Below are 20428 nucleotides of genomic sequence, written 5' to 3'. Positions count from 1 at the left end.
CTGTTTAACATTTACTGGTGCCGTTAGTGATAGATAAACTGATGTTACCATCACTGCTACAGCATCTCTTGCTGAAAACCTCTAGTCTAAATCCTAGAAGCTAGGTTCTCCTTTCCATGAGGAATGATGAACCAAGGGTGAATAAATACAGAGAGCAAAAGCTCGCTGTGGATGGCTTCTACACAAGAGAAAGAAGGCCCAGGGTTCAAGAACAATTTATTTAGTTACTTTATGCTTTACCTTCCTTGAAATAATGGCAATATTTCCCTCTGATTTCCTTTTGTGAAACAGCCTACTAAGTGTAAAACTATTGAAAGTGTCAACAAAGTTTGGAATATAGAAAATGTTTCAAAAATAAGAAAATTCTTTTTTCTCCTGTCAAATTAGCAATGACTAAAAAGAAAGACAATAATATTAGGGTGGTGCAGTGAGAAAAGCACTTATATACAATGATAATGGGAATAGAAATTAGTAAATGTTTTTAAAGAAATTTGGCAACCTAAAACACTGTCTTATATTTAAATTTAACCTGAAGAAAGATTAATTTATGAAAATGGACTGTAAAAGTATTATTTATAATAGAAAAAAACTTTAATGAGTTTGCATATTTGTTTGAAAGAATATCATTTATAATTTTAAATACAATTTACAAAATAAATGGAAACTGAAACATGAAACTATATATGTATACAGAGTGACTATAAGTAAATTCAACTAAGCATTAGCAGTAGCTATTTTAGGGTATTTGGAACATGATTATTTTCTTTTCCTTTCACATGTCTGTAATTTCTATATTTTCTTAAAAGACAAAATTATGATTACACTAAAAAAATCAAAGTTCTATTTTGATTTGTAAAGGATGTATATATGAATTGTGGCAAATTTCACAAAAATATGGCATACAATTGAAGCCAGCATTTATTAAATACCATTAAAGACTCTGGCATTGTGTTAAAGGATTTTTTTGTTGGTTTAATGTATAGCATATTCATTTATTTAGATCAAAATCACCAAATTTTCAATTTTCTTTTATTTTTGTTTTAGTTTTCTTAAAATTTAACTTTTATTTTAAGTTCAGGGGTATATGTGCAGATTTATTATATAGGTAAACTTGTGTCATGGGGTTTGTTGTGCAAATTAACTAAATTTTCTTACAAATTATTTATTATCATCTTTGATCTAGGACCTTCTGGTATGTCAAAGCCTCTCATACATTTCTCAAATTAACATCTATTGAAATTCAGTATAATTAAACTATATCATGCACATAGGTTGAGAAAAATATATCAAAAATTAAATAACAGAATGCTACAAATAAATAAATTACTGCCTCAAATATATGTATTTCCAAATCAAACAAAGTTGTGAGAAATAGTGTTTGTAGAAAAATAATAGATAAGATAGAGAAAGAGAAAAGGCAAAGCGGCAATAATTTAGTGTTTTTCTCTTATACTACTATATCAATATGTATAGACCAAGTGAAAGAAAGTTAGAAGAGTATTAAAAATGGCCTAGTGTATTTCCTTTTGATATAAGAGAAGTTTGGTTATTATTAAATAATAGCCTAGTATTATATAGTATTCAATAAATATGTCATTTTAATTGTGCTTTTTATTTGAAAATATTTCATTGACAAAGATTAAATATATTCAAGGTGAACAACATGAAGATTTGATAAATGTATACATTGTATAATGATTACCACAATCAAATAAACGAATACATCCCAAACTGTAAATTGGATCCCAAAAACTTGTTCGTCTTATGTCTGAAAGATTTCAGCTGTACTTTGACATCGAGATAATAATCAACAAGTATGTGGTATGTCACAGATTTACTTAAGAGGAGAAATACCAAGTTTCAGGGAATCCTTGATATGTCAAATCTACTTAGGAAAATATGGACACTGGTGTGAGTATCAGCTTATCCCTACCCTTGGGAATCCATAGGGTCTAGAAACTCACAAATACTTAGTTGAAATGTGTCTTAAATGACTCACTTACCTGAAATTTTGACTTGAGACACCACTCCATCTCCTCCATCACTGTGCGCGCGAACCTCCACAACGTATTCTCCATCTCTGGGGATTGGGACTTCTATGGAGTGTTTGTGAGTTGAATACAGTTTGCCATCGTGCTGACCATCAGGTCTGTAGAGTACCTTATAAAATACAGAAATGTAAATATGCAGTAAAGTCATAATAATGAGCCAGTGCTCTAACACTAAAACCAGAATAAAAATGCTTACACTTTGATTAACAAAAAGTAATAAATTTAAAACAAGAGGGAATAATTAATAAATTTAAAACTAGATGAAAAAAATCATGTTAGTTTCAATTCACAATAGTTGATTTTTGCAAGTTTTTAGGATTATCCAAGGAGATGTGACTTAAGCATCTAAATTTTATTTTTTGAGATGACCCAAAATAAAAATATAGAAAGAATATGCCTTTTTAACAAAAAAGCCCCAAATGAGAACTTTTTAAATATATTTAAATGGTCTGAAAATTGCTTCTCAATTTTTATTTCTACCATTTTCCACAAAATTTGGTATCCAGTGAAAAATGTGAAAGTGTGTGATATAAAGAATATACTTAAAATAAGCTTTTCTCCTTTTTTTCATTTATAAACAGTAACTCAGTTTATCAAGGAGTTTGCTGGGTGCTGGGCAACCCTATCATAATCATTGCCAAACAAAAATAGTTGCATTCTCTCTCCTCCTTAAGCTCTGATTATTGTATTCTATCTTTAAATAATTCTATTTATCTTACACTTTTGACATAACATTTTGCTGAAATTCACTGAAGATAATCTTTTCCATTTCAAAATGTACCATGGCACCATGTCATCTGATTCTGCTCTACAACTATTGAATAGAATAAGAAAGCTGAATGGGGCCGGCCATGGTGGCTCATGCCTGTAATCCCAGCACTTTGGGAAGCTGAGGTAGGTGGATAATTTGGGGTCCGGAGTTCGAGACCAGCCTGTCCAACATGGCAAAAACCTTTCTCTACTAAAAATACAAAAATTAGCTGGGTGTGGGTGTGGGCACCTGTAATCCCAGCTACTTAGGGGGCTGAGGCAGGAGAATCACTTGAACCCAGGAAGCGGAGGCTGCAATGAGCCAAGATTGTACCACTGCACTCCAGCCTGGGTGACAGAGCGGGCTTCCATCTCAAAAAAAGAAAAGAAACCCATCTTGGGTTTCACGGAAAGAGCAAGAATTGCAAACAGTAATCATCATTATTTGTAAATACCTTATATCCTGTCACTGTAGATTCATTTGACAGTGCAACGACATGATCCCAGGTGATTATATAGCGTGAACCAGACCTTATTGAACTGATGATCCTTGGAGGCTGGCTAGGAGCTGTGAAAAGTAGTAATATGCAATCAATGGTCACCATATCCAATCTCAATTCTGCATACTCTATTGCATCAGGTATTATAATGCTGATGATAATGGTACTGACACCACCACCATCTAATTTTAACAAGTGTTCACAGTATGCCAGGCACTATGCTAAGCACTTTACATCCATGAGTCCATTTAATGTTCCCCATGGCCCTGTGAATAGGTACTATGACTTTTATTCTCTTCTCATCGTGCTCTGCTTGGGCTTCTTTCTCCACTAGTCTTTTCAAATTGCTATTTGCAGGGTCATACATCACCTCCACTTGGCTAAATCTAATGTCACTTGTTTATTCTTTTCTAAATTTAACATTTTTGGAGCATTTCACAGAATTGACCATCTTCTTTCTTGAATCTCTCATTTTTTTCTTAAATTCAGATCTTAACAACTGGGTTTTCCTTCTACCTCATGGGCTGCTTCTTCCCATTATTCATGCTTAGCTGGCTCCCTCTGTCAACTTGTAACTGTTGGATGACTTCGGACTTCACCTATGTACCCTTTTCTACCCTCTCTGAATCTTCCCCAAGTACTGACACTTAGGCCCATGGCTTTAAATATTCACAGTTCTGTCTCTAGCCCTAATCTCTCTTTCAACCTCTAGACACATGTGGCTGGAAGTCTCTCTGTCTAGGCAGATATCAGCCTATTTCTACTTGAGTCTCTAAAAGATTTCTCAAATGTAGTATAATCAAATGTAATACATTTTTCAAATGTAATATAATGTCACGTATACTCAAATCTTTCTCCAATGAGTCTTCGCCATCATCAGCAAATGGTACAACCAAACCCCCTAGTTTCTCAAAGAGAAATTCGGTATTTAGTCTCTCATCTCACTCATTGCCAACATCCAAATTGGCAGCAAGTTGTCAACTCTGCCCACAGAAAACTTTCCACTTCTATCTCCATTTTCACTTAGTGCTAGTCACTATCAATTCTCTCCTTGACTGCTGAAATACTCTCCTAATTGGCTTTTCTGCTTTCACTGTTAATCCATCACAATCCACTTTCTGTCTAGAAGCCAGAATGATTTTTTATAAAACATCATCATAAATTAGATATCACTCTGTTTTAAAATCTTTCAATGGCTTCTTATCATGTTTAGAAAGAACTCAAACTCATCCCAATTACTTACAAGGTTCTCCATAATTGGGCCCCAGAACTCTTCCCCCTCCTTACTCAGAACCTATGCCCTGGCCCCAGCAGCCTCTCCACACCTAAAATATTTCAAGCGCTCTCCACCTTAAGGTTTTGTACTACTTAACGTGCAAAGAACCTTAAGGCTCTGCCTACAGCTCTTCACATAGTGGGTTCTTCTTATCATTTATCACTCAAACCCTAGCTTAACTGGCATCTTCTCAAAGACACCTTTCCTGGTCACCCAATCAGAATTTCACTTTCATCTAAGTCACTTTAATTTTGTCTATTTATTCATTTTATTGCCCTGTCATCTGCCATAATCCCACTTATTTATTTGTCAGAATGTTTGTTTGTTTGTTTGAAGTTTCTGTCTCCTTTCATTAGCTTGTAACCATGTAAGAAGAGCATCGGCCGGGCGCGGTGGCTCAAGCCTGTAATCCCAGCACTTTGGGAGGCCGAGACGGGCGGATCACGAGGTCAGGAGATCGAGACCATCCTGGCGAACACCGTGAAACCCCGTCTCTACTAAAAAAATACAAAAAACTAGCCGGGCGAGGTGGCGGGTGCCTGTAGTCCCAGCTACTCGGGAGGCTGAGGCAGGAGAATGGCGTAAACCTGGGAGGCGGAGCTTGCAGTGAGCTGAGATCCGGCCACTGCACTCCAGCCCGGGCTACAGAGCGAGACTCCGTCTCAAAAAAAAAAAAAAAAAAAAAAAAAAAGAAGAGCATCTTGGACTGGTTTGATCCCTTTTGTATCCTTGCCATCAAGAATAGTACTGAGCACACAGCATATTTTTGATGAATGAATAAATACACTAACAAATGGAAAAATAACAAAAAATGAGTGCTCCTTTTACAAATTAGAAAACTGAAGTTAAAATAGGTAATTTATCTATTGTCATACATTTAGCAAGTGGCAGAGACAGATCTCAAACGCATGTCTTGACACCAAATTCTAGTTCTTGTCACTACATTCTGTCATCTCACTGGGAGAGTCTCTGTCCCAAAGTGAATTTCATAAATTTGCAAACTCTAGTGGTAATCACATCTTCAGATTCCTGAGACATTCCCTAGAGTCCTACATACAAATTCTTCTTTTTATTTATTCCACTTGGGTTCAAGAACAGAGATATCAAAATGAATACAGAGATTAGAATGACCAGAAAGCGAGCAGGGATAGGTGGTCTTGTATTATGAACCACCTAAAACATACAGTACTAGAACATACAGTAATAAGAGAGTAAGCATAATGCTACACATTTAACTTGCATTGCACTATGCGATGACAGAGGTTTATAAATTAAAGCATGTAAAAATAAGCAGAATTTTAATTTTCACATGCTGTTGATATACTCCTATGAAAACAATGTTTAAATTAATAAATACAGGGTGAAGACAAGTTCATGGCATAAAATTTGAGAGGACAGCCTTTACAAAAGGGCAGTTCTCTCACTTTATTTCCATAATGGAATATTTAATGTATGAGGGTATTTTTCACATTTTTTTCATCATCTACAACAACTCACGTTTTAGGGGAAATCTTGTGTGGCTATAAAGGATACCATTGAAAAATGTGCTCAGGTATCTGGGTAGGAAATTTCCTTCAAATGTATTCCATCATGATTGAATCAAGTGGTAGTTTTTGACAAGTCTAAAAACAAAACGTGAGACTCACGTGCTTTCTTGGTGAAAGTCTCAATCGTGTCACTTGGAGGTCCACACCCTGCACTATTGCAGGCCCCAACTTCTATAAAATACTGGGTGTCTGGCAGAAGGTTCTCCAGCCTGGCCGAGTACTCTTGGCTGGTGACTTGAACTCTGTTTGCAGCTTCTTCTTTGTCATGGGCAGCCCAGTACCGAATCTGCAAACGTACAGGATGAGTTATACTTTGCCATGAGTCTTCAGTTGTGAAAAGTTCTCTTCAACTAGTTCTGTTATCATTGGTGTTGACTGATCATCATATTTTCAAATCTTTCTTAATGATATCTACCCTTCTATCAGTTTTAGAATATAGTAGGGCACACAGGGCAGAAGTGATTAAATATGCCAGAAGCAAATCAAAGTCTCACCTCATTGCCCTAAATAGTTTTACATTGACTAAAAAAGAATAAAACAATAAAAATTTAAAAATCCCAAAAACTTCGAGAGCAGACTTATTTTCAAAATATAAAAGTGGTCTCCATTTGGAAGTATTTGTCACTATCATTTTTATCGTGTATTTCCTGTTTTACTTCTGTTTGCATGATTTCAAACTTGTTCTGAGCCATTCTTAAAGCAGTTGGAGAGGAAATATAATTTTGCTGGATAAAAATAGTTATTATCTGACCTAGAACATGCTAAAGTAATACTTTCTTATAGCTCCTTTCAGAAGTAAGTCTCTAATGTTATTTCCTTTGAACTCATATAGAAGCTAGATATAAAAGAAATACATCTAATAACTGGATAAACTGTATAAATTATTTACCTGTAAAATAATTTTTAAAAAACGTTATCAATTTTTTGATTAGAAATGATTACTTTTGTCAGATAATTACAGGATTCCTTTTCTCTTAAAAGTTTAAGAAAAGTTATGGATTGTAATTTTCATTCTTTAAATAAAGGCTGTATTTTGCATTCAAAATTTATGATTGCATCTAAGGTATGAATAAAATATGTTATATCTAATATAAGAATACAAAGAAAAGGATTATTTGTAACTATCCCAATATTTTACATATTTAAATGCCCAGTCTATAAAATAATGGGATTGTAATTTCACAATTAACTAAAATGCCTAGATTAAAATGTCTAATAATAATATAATCCTGCACTTTTTATTTACATAAACATGTAAGGAACCATTATAAAATGCAACAGGATGGCTCAAATTCACTTGGCAAAAGTGAGGTTTACATGTTGAATGAGCACACTTCTGAACATTCAGGAGTGGATGAATGCTTCCCTTTTCATCCCAGGCAGGGCAGCTTCAGAGACACATTTATACAAGTCCTCAAAGGTCTCAAGGGATGGAGTACCAGTTGCCCACAGTGGTTGCCAACAAAACAAATAGCACCTTTGTATCTGAGCTCCCCGCTTTCCTGTTCACTCTGCCTTTTCCTCATACCTGCTTCCTAGGATCATATTGAAAACAATCAGTCAACAATAATAATAGACAACTTTTCTCCACATCTTTGTTTGAGGCTCTGTTTCAAAGAGATCCAGACCAAAGCGGATGTCTTCTCCAAAATAAGACAATACACTTTCTAAATACCAGTTTCAGCTCACCATAATAATTTAACCTTTAAAAACATTTGAGTAGACTCTACAGGATTGTTCATCTTTTGTGATGACTGTGAAATCAGTCATCTGCATTAATCTCTAATTCAGCTGCTAAAGGTTTTGTATTCATTATTCCTGGTAGCCTATTTTACTTATTTTCATTAAATTAATTAAGTGAATATTTTACCAGCTGGGTGAGCAAACTAAGTCTTTTGTGGATTCCTGGGCAGGAGCCCAAAGTTCCAAAATGCACTTGATAAGAAAGACTTCTTGTATTCTTCTAGCTTACCTACACTATAGAAAAACTCACTGGGTATTAAGATTGAACGTGGGAAGCTCTTTAACCAAGTAAGAGAAAAAAATACTAAGTGACATAAACATTCTACTGAGATACACTTTAAAACCACAAGGGAAGAGACTGTCTTTAAATTCAATTGCTCACAATTCTCATTTGAAATGTCAGGAAATGAACCTTGAGATGGTTTCAATCAGGCAGGAGTCAGGGCTTTCCAGCTTTATATTTTATGTTTTCAATGTGCTGCTTTCTTTCTGTGTATCTTTATACACAGAAAAATATAGATCCATCGTACATTTTCATGGGAAGTGCAGTGGGGTATTAGTTTTCACCCTCATCTATCTTGTTAAACCATTGGCTTCTCCAATCATATTTTAAAATGGAAACAATAACCACATTATAGTCAGGCAAGATCCCCCCTCCCCGCCACCGGCCACATTTACAGGAGCATTTCCTGCAGAACAATAAATACTACGGATTTTCTCTTTTAAGTGTTCGTGCTTGTCTCTTTGATACTCAAGACCCTGTGTGAAAGGTTTAAAAGGATTTTAAGAAAGAATGAATGGAAAGAATAATTCTATGATTTACTTCCATCAATTATAATCAACCATTCTCTGGAGAGGCAAGAACTAGATTAAAATCTGATTATGACAATTATTACTCAGACAAACAGTTCTAACCCTCAAGTTCTTCATCTCTAAAATGGGGATAATTATAGTGTCTTTGTGTGGATTTAATAAAATGAGCTTAGTTAAGTGTTTATCACAATAAGGACTCAAGAAATGTTATCAGTCTTTTCATCATTAACATCATCATGATCATCTTCCTCACTGTGATCATCATCATCATCATCACCACCACCACCACTATCTTTGAATGCCCAATGACATAAACAGGGGAAATTATTAAATACAGGTTATTTAATATCTTTCACATAACAGTTCTATGAGGCAGTGGTTACTTTCTCACTTTATAGGTGAGGAAACTCAATGTTCAAATCAATTTTCTACAAAATTCTTAAGTGACAGAGCTGAAATATAAACCCATATTTGCTCAGCAGCAAAGCACATAAGTTTTTACTTAAGGTGAAATTGGAAAAGATCAGAAATCTGTGAAACCAACTCCTCATGGTACATACTTTTCCCTTGAAATTATCATTTGAGAAAATCTTATTTGATAAAGATTACTTTTTACTATGTGAAAATCCTTAATCAAGGTTTAGTTCCCAATTTTAAAAAATATTTAATTTAATTATTATCTGAATCATTGGTTCCACTATGTTGTTGCTTCCTACCTCTTATTTCCTTGTCCTCTTCTTGTTAGAAGTAAGCAAATAGTCAATATATAATTCTTGGCATTGACAAAGATAATATATAATTTTCTAGCATATTTTAAGGTAAAATATGTCATATATTTGACATTTTGACTCAATGATATGGGTTATACATTAAATTATCCTTTTTTCAATTTTTATTAGTTAGAAATAAATAATATAAAAGAAGAAATCCTATGCTCCAAAATTTTACTTTCCAAGTTCTACACATTGATGTCTTCTCCCAAAGATACCTCAGGCGTATTTATTACAGGGGTTTGTAACATCTAGTGAATTTCTCTCTTTCCTACTCCTTTTCTACTAGCTGTAAACATAATTGTCAGGTTAGTAAGTCATGAATATTGAGTATTCTCAGTCTAATTATTCCCAGTCTACTCTTCTCTGTTCTGTAATAAATTCAGCTGAACCCTTGATAGATGATCAGAGGGCTCTTTAAGATCTTCCCAAATTATCAAATATTGTGCCAATAAAAAAGCTTCCTGTTGGTCTGGGTGTGTCTGCTCAAAGGCTTGAGTTTCTTTTTCAGCTACATCTCAGAAACATGGCCTTGTGAAAGCCCAACTGTAACACTTTATTTAATCATACTTCCTTATTCCTATCAGTATTCAGTGAATATCTATTTAAAGCCTACCAGGTGCCCAGCACTGTTCTTGCATGGCACTGAGAGTAGAACAATACCCTGCCCTCATGGAGCTAATATTCCATGGACAAGGGAGAAGGGAGGGTACTGGAGCCGAGAATGCAAGCTGGCTGGGGGAGTAGGGTGGGTGGAGGGGCAGCCCTAGACAGCACTCACTGAAAACAAAACAGAGGGAAGTCTGTGATGTGCGGCAATAAAGCACCGAAATTTGAATCGGACAACTCGAGTTTTAGATACTGCTCTGACACTTTCTGTAAGTGACAACTGAGGCAAGTTGTCAAATCTCTTTGGTATCCATTTGCTCATCTGTAAAGGAAAAACCATGTTAATTCCTTCGAATTTTCACTTCTTGCACTTAAAAATGTGAGCTGATTATTTCACATTTCCTACACAGCTCAGTCTAAATTGCATTAGCATTGTATTAAAGACCCTAACTAATCTTTCTAGTTTTGATGTTCCAGTTTTTACTCCCTTGACTAAGACAAGTTTTCTCATTTGTGTCTGACTGAGTCTTACTGGTTCTTTAAAATTAAGCTCGAGGGAAGTTTTATTTGGGTCATTTTGATTGTTACTTCATAGATAACACAAGACATATTTGGTATGTTTATGATTGTTTATTTTGGAGGGACTTTTCAAAATGGACCTACTGACTCAAAGAGGATGACTATTTTCAGAATGCTTCCATAAATTACCAAAATACTTTAAAACTTGAGATTCACCAGCTTTTTATGAGAATGTTTTACCAAAAAGACCTTGGGTAATCATAAGTGTTATTACCATAGTTTTTATTTTGGCCAGTTGTTTGCCAGGACTTAGGTTTCTTTACATCTCCCCTAGATAGGCCAGTTAGGAACCCCTGTTTTATTCTTAACAATTAACTTATATATGACCACAGTACTAGACACAGAGAATAAAGTATTAGTTGCCACATAAATTAATGGGACATTGAAACATACAACACATTTGAAAATGTATGCTCATATATTTATGAATAAATGTATTTAGTTTGATAAAAATTTAACGTACCTGATAGCTTTCCACTATTTTTTCTAAAACATGTTCCCAATGAACAGATATCTCAGAAGATGATAAGACTTTTACACCTACTTCTGTTGGGGCTTCACTGGGAGCTGAAATTTTATGAGAACATTACATTATTAGTGAGATACTGACATTTAAGAAATTCGAATAGCATCATTTGCTATATGAATGATGTGATACCATATTTTAATTTTAATGTTTACAAAATAGCTTTAATATTTTCAAAGTGAAATAAGTGCAATTATTTTATTACCTCTTCCCATATTTTTCTAATGTTACTTTATTTTATGGTATTAGTGGTACATGTGCACACATACTTTCATCTACATAAATGTGAATATAGACATCTACACATACACATACTCACACACACTTTTACCAAATACAGGAAGCCTCATCAATTTCTATTACATCTGTGAGCAAAATGATACTATTTTTTCAATTTCTCTCAACTGATATGCTTAAGAAAGCCTGTTGTTGCAAATTAAAATTATAAATATTTAACTATCAACTCTATATTATCAGAAATAGGAAATTTGATATTATAGAAAACTGTTCAATATGATACATTTTCTCTTATTTACTATTTGTGGGAACTAACTATAAACAGCAATATTATTAATAAAACTTCCCTTTTTATGTTCAAGCTAAGATCTTTTTGAAAAATGTAAGAGCCTTTGAAACAAGTTGTAACATCCACTGTTTCCTGGGCTCAAGAAAGCTTTTATATGTCTAATCTTCCAACTGGGCATCAAGTCAAATATGTATCAAAAAGGCCTCTGTTCAGGGAAAAAAAGTAACTTACATCCCTTATGAAATTTACACAAAGAAACCAATGAAGCCTTTAAGCAGGAGTGATCAATTTTTATTGTCTTTCATTAAAAAGTCATAATCCTATTTAATGTTTAAAAATGTTCTACACATGAACACAGTTGCCTTTCCAAAACAAGGTAAACGTGTAGCACTATGATTGATTTCTCAGCAGTGGAAGAAGAGATTAACACTTATACAAGTTTCAACACATGCAAGTTTTATGAGACTCATGAAATATTTAGGAAAGAAATATAATTAAATACAAATGGCCGTGACTAAATAGATGACAAGCTATTTGCCTGAAAGCTTATTTTAGCATCAACTAAAGCAGTAAAAAGGTGAGAAGGTAACTTGTAAAATGCTTAAGACACTCATTTTATCTGTAAGATGTACTCATGTTCTTCAAATTATTAAAACTGAGTGAACTTATTATATTTCTTGGTTGTTTTGTTTTGTTTTTGAGATGGAGTTTCACTCTTGTTGCCTAGGCTGGAGTGTAATGGTGCAATCTCGGCTCACCACAACCTCCACCTCCCGGGTTCAAGTGATTCTCCTGCCTCAGCCTCCCGAGTAGCTGGGATTACAGGCATATGCCACCACACTCGGCTAATTTTGTATTTTTAGTAGAGATGGGGGTTTCTCCATGTTGGTCAGGCTGGTCTCGAACCCCTGATCTAAGGTGATCTGCCCAGCTTGACCTCCTAAAGTGCTGGGATTACAGGCGTGAGCCACCACGCCCAGCCAAGTTATCATATTTCTGCTGAATAAGCACAAGCATAAAGAATATAAATTTGTCATCAGGACTTTTCCACTGTTTGATAATAAACAAATTATTTCTACATTTTATTATTTTGACATATTTGGTTATGCTAAAAGTAAAAAATTCACACATACACACATATATATTAACATACACATACTTGTGTATGCAATAAAAAATACAGTAAAAAGTATATATATACTTTTAAATATATACATGTATACTTATATATACACATACATTTATATATAGGAATGACTGCCTTTTATATTAAATTTTATTATGTATATTTAAGGTATATGACATGGTATTATGAGATACATATATAGAATAAAATGGCATTTAATAAAAGTAAAGATCATAGGATGATTTAATTATATATTACACTTTTAACAAATACTAAAACTAATAATTCTGTGACTGATGAACATATGCGAGAATTTCTGTTGAGTATAAGGCATGGTATAAGGCATGGCTAAACATCTATTTTGGAGTAAAAACAATGGAAGTTGGGTGAACCAATAGAGCCCATTTCCTCTAATGATAGAAGAGTACCTCACACACCTTTAGTTTTTAAGCTCTTCTACTTGTGCTTCTCACACATGCAAAGAGAAACTTGACCAAGGGTAAATGTATCATTGCCAAAGACCAGAAGGCAGTGACATCTCTATTTGCTTTTCTAGCCATTAATTATTTACACAGTGCACATTAATAAAGGTATTATTTTTAACAAGAAAAACAAAAGTATAGCAGCTTAAACAGAAATCAGAGAAAATAATGTAATTATGCTTAATCTAAAACTGGATGTCATTTGTATAAATACATAAAGTCCTCTATGGCCATGCTTAATTAAGTTAAAGTTTCTAGAAAAACAAGAAGAGCTGGTATTAGTATAGTTTATTTCCCCAAATGCCCTACAGTACAAATTTTTCCCCTTTCAAGAAAACAATTTCAACTGACTGACCCCTTTGTCATACAATTACATCTAGATTCCCTTTAACAAAATTTGTGTTCTCTATTGTAACAAAAAGTTACCTAAATGCTATAATTACACCCATTTTTAGGTTAGAAGTTTGGGCCATTTTACAAATAATGTGTATGTTATAGAATTTTTAAGTTGTAAACTTTATGAATATATAGACATATTGAGGTTCTGTTCAAGTATGGAGAACTACAAAATTATAATCAAGAGCCCCAAAATGGAAGTCAAAGCCAATTATTTTAATGGGGATTTCCTAATACCATGGGCGTGATCTAAATGATGAAAAAGACTCTAGCAGCATGCACATCATTTAGATGAAGAGGCTGATGTTTAATTTGGTTCAAAATAGTACTCATTTGCTAAATGTATAATGCTATAAAAAGGCCTTACTAAATAAGGCCTGAAAGGAAACAAATTAAATGCCTACTAGAGAATTACATTTTTCCTCCCTCCTCATGTAAGAAGGCCTTTCTTTTACCTACCATCTTGTGCTGAATTAATGACTGCTACTAGGCTGTAAGGTCCATCTCCTTTGTTGTTGAAGGCCTTAACTTTAACTTGAAACGCAGTGGAAGGGCTCATGGTTTCGTCTTTATGTACATATCGGCCAGTGTCAGGATTAGTAACTGTGACTTTTTTCCATTCTTCTCCATCAAATGGCTTAAATGCCACGATGTAACCAAAATTGTTGCCATAGTGGTATTCTCTTGACAACGGCTAAATAGAAATTAAAATATTGGGTAGGTTTTAGTAATACAGGTAGCAGGGAGGAAATCCTATGGGGATAATGACACACATGGAGGCATGCTCTTTGTAGAAACATATTCAGTTCATATATTAGTGCTGGTTCCAAAAGTCAGAGGAAACATACTCAAACATGGAATGACCTTATTTAACAAATGGTAGCCTTGCTACTCCTAGAACACCTCAGGGGCCTCCCACTCCGGGTCTTTTTCCTTTCAATTTCTTCTGCCTAGAATGTTCTCCTAGATGTTATGTGACTCCTCCTACCCACCCCCCTTCCTCACTTTCCCGAGGTAAAAATCACTTACTTGACGATGTTTTCTCTGACCACAGTTCCTGCCACTGCAAGATTCCAACACAATACTCCATGCCCCACACCCTACCTATTGTTTTTCTTTAACCCTAACAAAACCTATATATTTTACTTATTTATCTACTTTATTGTCTCTCTCAACTATAGAATACATGTTTTGTGAAGGCAGAGTTTTTGTCAGTTTTGTTTTCCTCTTTAATCCCTAGCACCTAGAACAGGGCTTCAAGTAATACGTATTTAAGGGATGAGCAAATGAATTTCATTAGAATTGAAAGGCAGTGGTAAGAGAGTTATATAAGACTCTAGCCTAGAATATCTACCTTGTGATCAAAAAGAAACTGGTAAGAGGAATACAAGTAGGTTGCGAGGAGGGGACAATATTGCACTCGTTTGTAGGAGGATGGCTTTGGGTTTCTATCTCCAATTCTAAAGCAAGTGCTTGGTTTTTCATTATTTTCTCAGGGTTTCTTATTATCACCCATGTCACCTGCCTTATACAGAAGTCTATGTCAGCCCTAATCACTTATTATTAATAAATATTGACTTACAGTTAATTCTAGTGAGTACTCATCAGTTAGTCTTTATTAGCAATTAAGGTAAATGTGCACATTGTATATTTACTTTTTTTTTCTTTTTTTTTTTTTTTTTTTTTACCAGAAAATCAAATTTAAGATGTATTGAGGCAAAACCTTGAAGTAAATATAACACTACTGTTTGGACATACTTATAGTAAATAGGAAGATATAGAAATGTGTAAAGTCAAGTGGTAGAAGCTGTATGTGGTTGAGCAATACATTAATAGGTATGTGATTTTAGATTATTAGATAGTATAGCCTAACATTTCTATAACAGTTTAAACATTTTTCTTATTGATAGTTCTCTACTTAGTTTTTGGAATTTAGAGAATAACAGAATCAGCTACGAAACTTTCAAAAATAACAACTCTCGGGCTCTATCTCCAGAAACTTGAATTTGAATCTTTGGAGGAGAATTTCCAATACTGAATTTTTTTATAAGGCCCATCTTATTCTGTAGCAGATATCCACAGAATTTATAAAAATCAAGCCATAAGAGAAAAAGCAAAATGTCCTAATTTTTATAATATTTGCATTTTTTGGACATTTCATTGGCAGTAAAACTTAGAAATAAATATTTTAAGATTCAGATTAGCAAACGGGATTTTTTTTTTTTTTACTAAATCTTGCTTTAAAATGTGATTTAAATGCTAAGTATAAAAATGACTACAAAGCACACAGTGAGTCAAGTTTTGCTAGACATTCACTTATTAAATAAATCCATTTGACTCATGCAAAAAATAAAACCTGTCATTTTTTCCACAGTCTTCAAAATCCTTTGGAGCCTAAATTGTGCTCTTTGACTATCCGCAGTGATTCAACACCAAGCATATTTAATGAATAAATGAATCTGTATAAACCATGTTATCTGGATAAATGCCAGGTGTCTAAGTCAGACAATTTTGTCCTATCACAGCTTTTCCAACCCCTCCCAATATCTTTCCTATTCCAAAAATCCAGCTAAGATGTTTTGTTTTCTAGAGGTTATAGTCTCTGATATAGAACTCTCCTTTGACTCATGAAACTGTAATAAAATCCTTTGGATACCTCAGTAACTAGTCCGATGGGTGACTTCTAAGACTGACCTATCATGCTAGATTACACCAGTGATCAAAGTAAGCCTCAAGTGAGGAGGCAGACTCCAGTTTCAAAACTTTGTTTGATACAAAGTTTGTAAATGGAATCTTTGGAATTTAGAATGTCCAGAGACAATGTTTAAAATTACAATTAGATTACCAGACTACAGTGATCAAAGTATCTCCGGAATCAGACAGCTGAATGTTTAATCACCTAGGCTAACAGATCTCTTAGCATCCAGGATTCATTCTTGCATAGGAACTACACTCTAAGCCACAGTAAGCCAGATAAAACCTGATATGCATTTATGAAAAAAAATAGTAATATATTCTTGCTTGTGCAGTAGACATTCACTTTCATCTCAATTTATTTCAGGAAACAAAATGGGGTGGAAGTTACATATAGATAGAGCAACCTTTAATATGTGCAACTCATCAATATTTACCGCCCATGTTATGGTCAGCTCTCTGTTTCTTCCACCTCCACCTCCTACATCTGAAGGAGCCACATTTGGTGCTGAAACAAAAAAACAAATATATGCAAAACAACAATGAAAATAGGGCTTATATTTTTTTTACTGGTGTTAGAGTTCGTATTCACCACAGAAACCACAAATGTTTTTCTCTTACTAGGAGAAACACACTGGACAAATGATCCACCCAATTATTATAACAATGGCTCACAGTAGTTGTAATAATCAGTTTTTCTGCCAACATAAAAATTGATTTGGTGCCATAGGAAGTGTGCCCATTTCTCTCAGCAAAGGATAGTGAAGCAAATTTGCCTCCCCATCTTTTTCTTCTTTCTGTCCTTTCAGTTAATATGATTTTGAAAGATTACATAGACTCTGTTGGAAAAAGATTTTGCCACTTTTACTTTTGAACCCTATGAACTTCTAATAACTTACTGTTGTGTTAGTTTCATGCTTCATTCTACAAATAAATGTTAACAAACCATGCATTTGTATTGGAAAATGTTTCCCCAAATATCTAAAAATATTGGAAATCTAATATCATCTCTCATGCTCTCACTTTAAGTTCCTCAACTTTTTCTGAAACTGCACCATCAGTGACTCCAAAGTACTCCCTCCCCCATTCTCTTACATCATCTTGTAGTTTCAGTTTCCCTGCTAGAAAGACCCTTTGTAGTCTCTGATCTTAAAAATCTTTCTGTCATACTGCTGTCTTCTTAATCCCCAAGCCATCACATCCTTTTCTGCCACTGAACTGCATGGAAGAACTGATATATGGCTATTCTTTTTTGTACTTCACTCCATAATCACTTTTTAACAACTCACAATATATCCAATATAGGAGTTAAGAAGAAATCACTTAGGCAGAAAGTAAGGGTATGGGAGTCCTTGGTGTGGCTTTGCTTTTTAATGAAAAGCAGCCCCAAATCATTTTCTAAGAAAGAGAAACCCGTAAAGTCAAGCTGCAGACATAGACAAGCAAGCTGGGAGCTTGCAGGGGTGAATGTGGGCAGGAACTACGGACTACATACGTTCAAGATGGCGGCTCCGTCTTCCCTTTTCTTTATCAGCCACATGTACAGTAAGAAGCAGAAAGATGACACGGATCAACTGGAAAGCCTATTTGCATAACAAGATTAGAGTGCGGTGACCAGCCTTCCCCACGCAGTATGTAAACTTAATACCTGATCAAACCAATCTGTGAGCCCTATGTAAATCAGACACCACCTCCTCAAACCTGACTATAAAATCCAGTGTATTCAATGCCAGTCAGTCTTTTCTACTCGGGGACCCCTCTCCCTCTACAGAAAGAGAGCTGTTTCTCATTCATTTCTCTTCTGCCTATTAAACCTCCACTCCTAAACTCCTTGTGTGTGTCCACGTCCTAAGTTTTCCTGGTGTGAGATGATGAATCCCAGGGTATATACCCCAGACAATGTAGCCATTTCATATTGGGGACCTCATCCAGGATATCAGGGTGCAACAATCGAATCAGTGAGTAGAGGAGCAGACTCCAACTCTGTCCTTTCATTCTGAGGCTATTGGCCTCCATTTAAGAACCAAATTAAACCAAATACTGGACCCCCTTCAGCCATAAACAAGCGTGGCTGGCAGCCATATAAGACTTGGGGGACAGGCTTACTAGGGAGAACATGGAGAATTCCCAAGTACCCATGGGTTGCTTGGCATATTGGCCATGTTTGAACTAGCTTCCTTTCATGGAGGACTTAGCTGTCATGTGGGGCTGGAAGAAGTCCTGGGGCAACTGAGGATTTCTGGATGGGGCTACCCCTGGTGTTATCCAAAGGCTATTGGACTGACCCCAGCCTCTGATCCCCCTGATGGGCTGTCGGCCACAAGATCTCCAACTTTCCTATCGTAATTTCCTTCTTTCCTGTTGGCACTGTCATAAATCTTATCCTCTCTGTGTATGCAATGTGTGGGAAGTTTTAGGGTTCAGGGAAGGAATCCTGTTTGGCAAGATCAGAGAATGTCATAGTAACTGGGGATATAGCTCAAGGGAAGGTGTTTTTGTGATGTTCTAGGAACCGAGGGTACCCCCAGTGAGCATCTCTCCCTGCCCTTGTTCTAGAGAGCACATGGCATTTCAATGTCTCTCTCTGTCCTTGGTCTGGAGAGCACATGGCATGTCAAGGTCACTCTGCCCTTGGTCTGGAGAGCTCATGACATCTCAAAGTCAACAGCACCACCTAGTGGAATAGGAATCCTCTCCATGAGGCACGTTGTCGTTTACTGAAACACTCTAGCTTCCCAATTCTCTCCGCTTTTTATGCCTCTCTACTAGAAACCAGGCCATATGCTGTTTCTGTGAATGGGAAAACTCTGCCTTCAGCAATTAGGAGTACAATGTCCTCCAGAACCAAATTTTAGTCTCAGTACTGTCCAATCTTCAGGAAAATAGCCATTTGGTCCCTATGCTCTTTTAAGACACTTATTCTGCCTCCAATTAGAATGGTATTTAATTAGTAAGGGGATTTTAAGTCCAGAAGTTAACTGGAACCATTCTCTAAGGGTAAACACTTCAGCATGGGCCATAATAGCAGGATATAGAGCTCAAACCAGCACACTTCCTCCATTAAGGAGGCAAGCGCAACAATTGCCCAAATGCAACTATTACATAGTCTCTGGCAAGATCCATTTTTCAGGGAGCCCACAGGCCAGGCAAGTCTAGGAAGTCAAAGGGAAATCACAGGCAGAGGACTAGACTTGCATGGGTGAGGATGACTAAAACCCACCACTTAGTTCCTCTGGTTCTATGGCTGGGGAAGTCACACCTGCAACCATGCGCAGCACATTTAACAAGGTGCCAGGATGCCAGGAACCATGGAGAGAAAACAGCAGAGGGGACACCCTCACTGTCTTTCTCCCCATGCTGGGTCACATCAAAAGGAAGGAGTCTAAAGGGATGCCTTTTTTTCCTTCTTTTTATCGTCTAAGGCCTGAACTCCTCTGGAGTGCATTCTGAAGCACTGGGACTCCTTTGACCCTGAGACTTTGAAGGAAAAAGTGGCTCATTTTCTTTTGCACAAGGGCATGGCCTTCTCACTAGGCCTTTGCAGGTGTCACAAAATCAACCTAGCCCTTTTAACAGTCGTATCAGGCAGGCCCAAAGGGAATGATTCCCTAAGACTAGAAAAGCAACTTCCAAAGGAGCCGTCTGAGAATCCCCCTTATTTGGGGTCACCTCAAGTTCCCTTCTCATTGCAGAATCTCAGGCAAATAAGGAAGACTTAGGCCAATTCTCTGATGATCCTGGTAGGTATACAGAACCCTTCCAAAATTTAACTCAGGTGTTTCACCACACATGGAGAGATGTTATGCTGCTCTGAAGCCAAGTCCTAACCGCAGCTGAAAAGCAGGCAGCTCTGCAGGCAGCAGACAATTTTGGAGATGAACTACATGTCTCCTGTGGTAGATTAAAAAGGAAAAAAGACAAGGAAGGCAAAGAAATAATGGAAACACCATTCCCAATAGGAAAGGAAGCAGTTCTTCTAAAAATACCCCTAATTGGAACACCAGTGATACCACAGATGAATGGAAAAGGAAACACCATTT

The 20428-nt window shown here is 35.8% G+C and overlaps 1 protein-coding gene across 3 annotated transcripts in view; it reads right to left on the bottom strand.

Annotated features, from left to right (window-relative positions):
• The window catches only part of CNTN1 (contactin 1), a 389373-nt gene that overhangs the window by 37428 nt on the left and 331517 nt on the right, over positions 1–20428 (bottom strand). For all 3 annotated transcript variants that reach the window (XM_017945784.2, XM_017945786.3, XM_003906209.5), the window contains exons 18-23: positions 16826–16896; positions 14154–14388; positions 11102–11205; positions 6224–6410; positions 3257–3369; positions 2004–2160 (exon numbers count right to left, since the gene is read on the bottom strand). In XM_017945784.2, the coding sequence (XP_017801273.1) occupies positions 2004–2160; positions 3257–3369; positions 6224–6410; positions 11102–11205; positions 14154–14388; positions 16826–16896 (867 nt within the window). The remainder of the gene's footprint in view (positions 1–2003; positions 2161–3256; positions 3370–6223; positions 6411–11101; positions 11206–14153; positions 14389–16825; positions 16897–20428) is intronic.

The sequence above is a fragment of the Papio anubis genome, chromosome 9 (genome assembly GCF_008728515.1).
Source record: "Papio anubis isolate 15944 chromosome 9, Panubis1.0, whole genome shotgun sequence".
Lineage (NCBI taxonomy): Eukaryota > Metazoa > Chordata > Mammalia > Primates > Cercopithecidae > Papio > Papio anubis.
The sequence above is the reverse complement of the archived record's forward strand: the minus strand, read 5'-3'. Positions and strand labels throughout refer to the sequence as shown.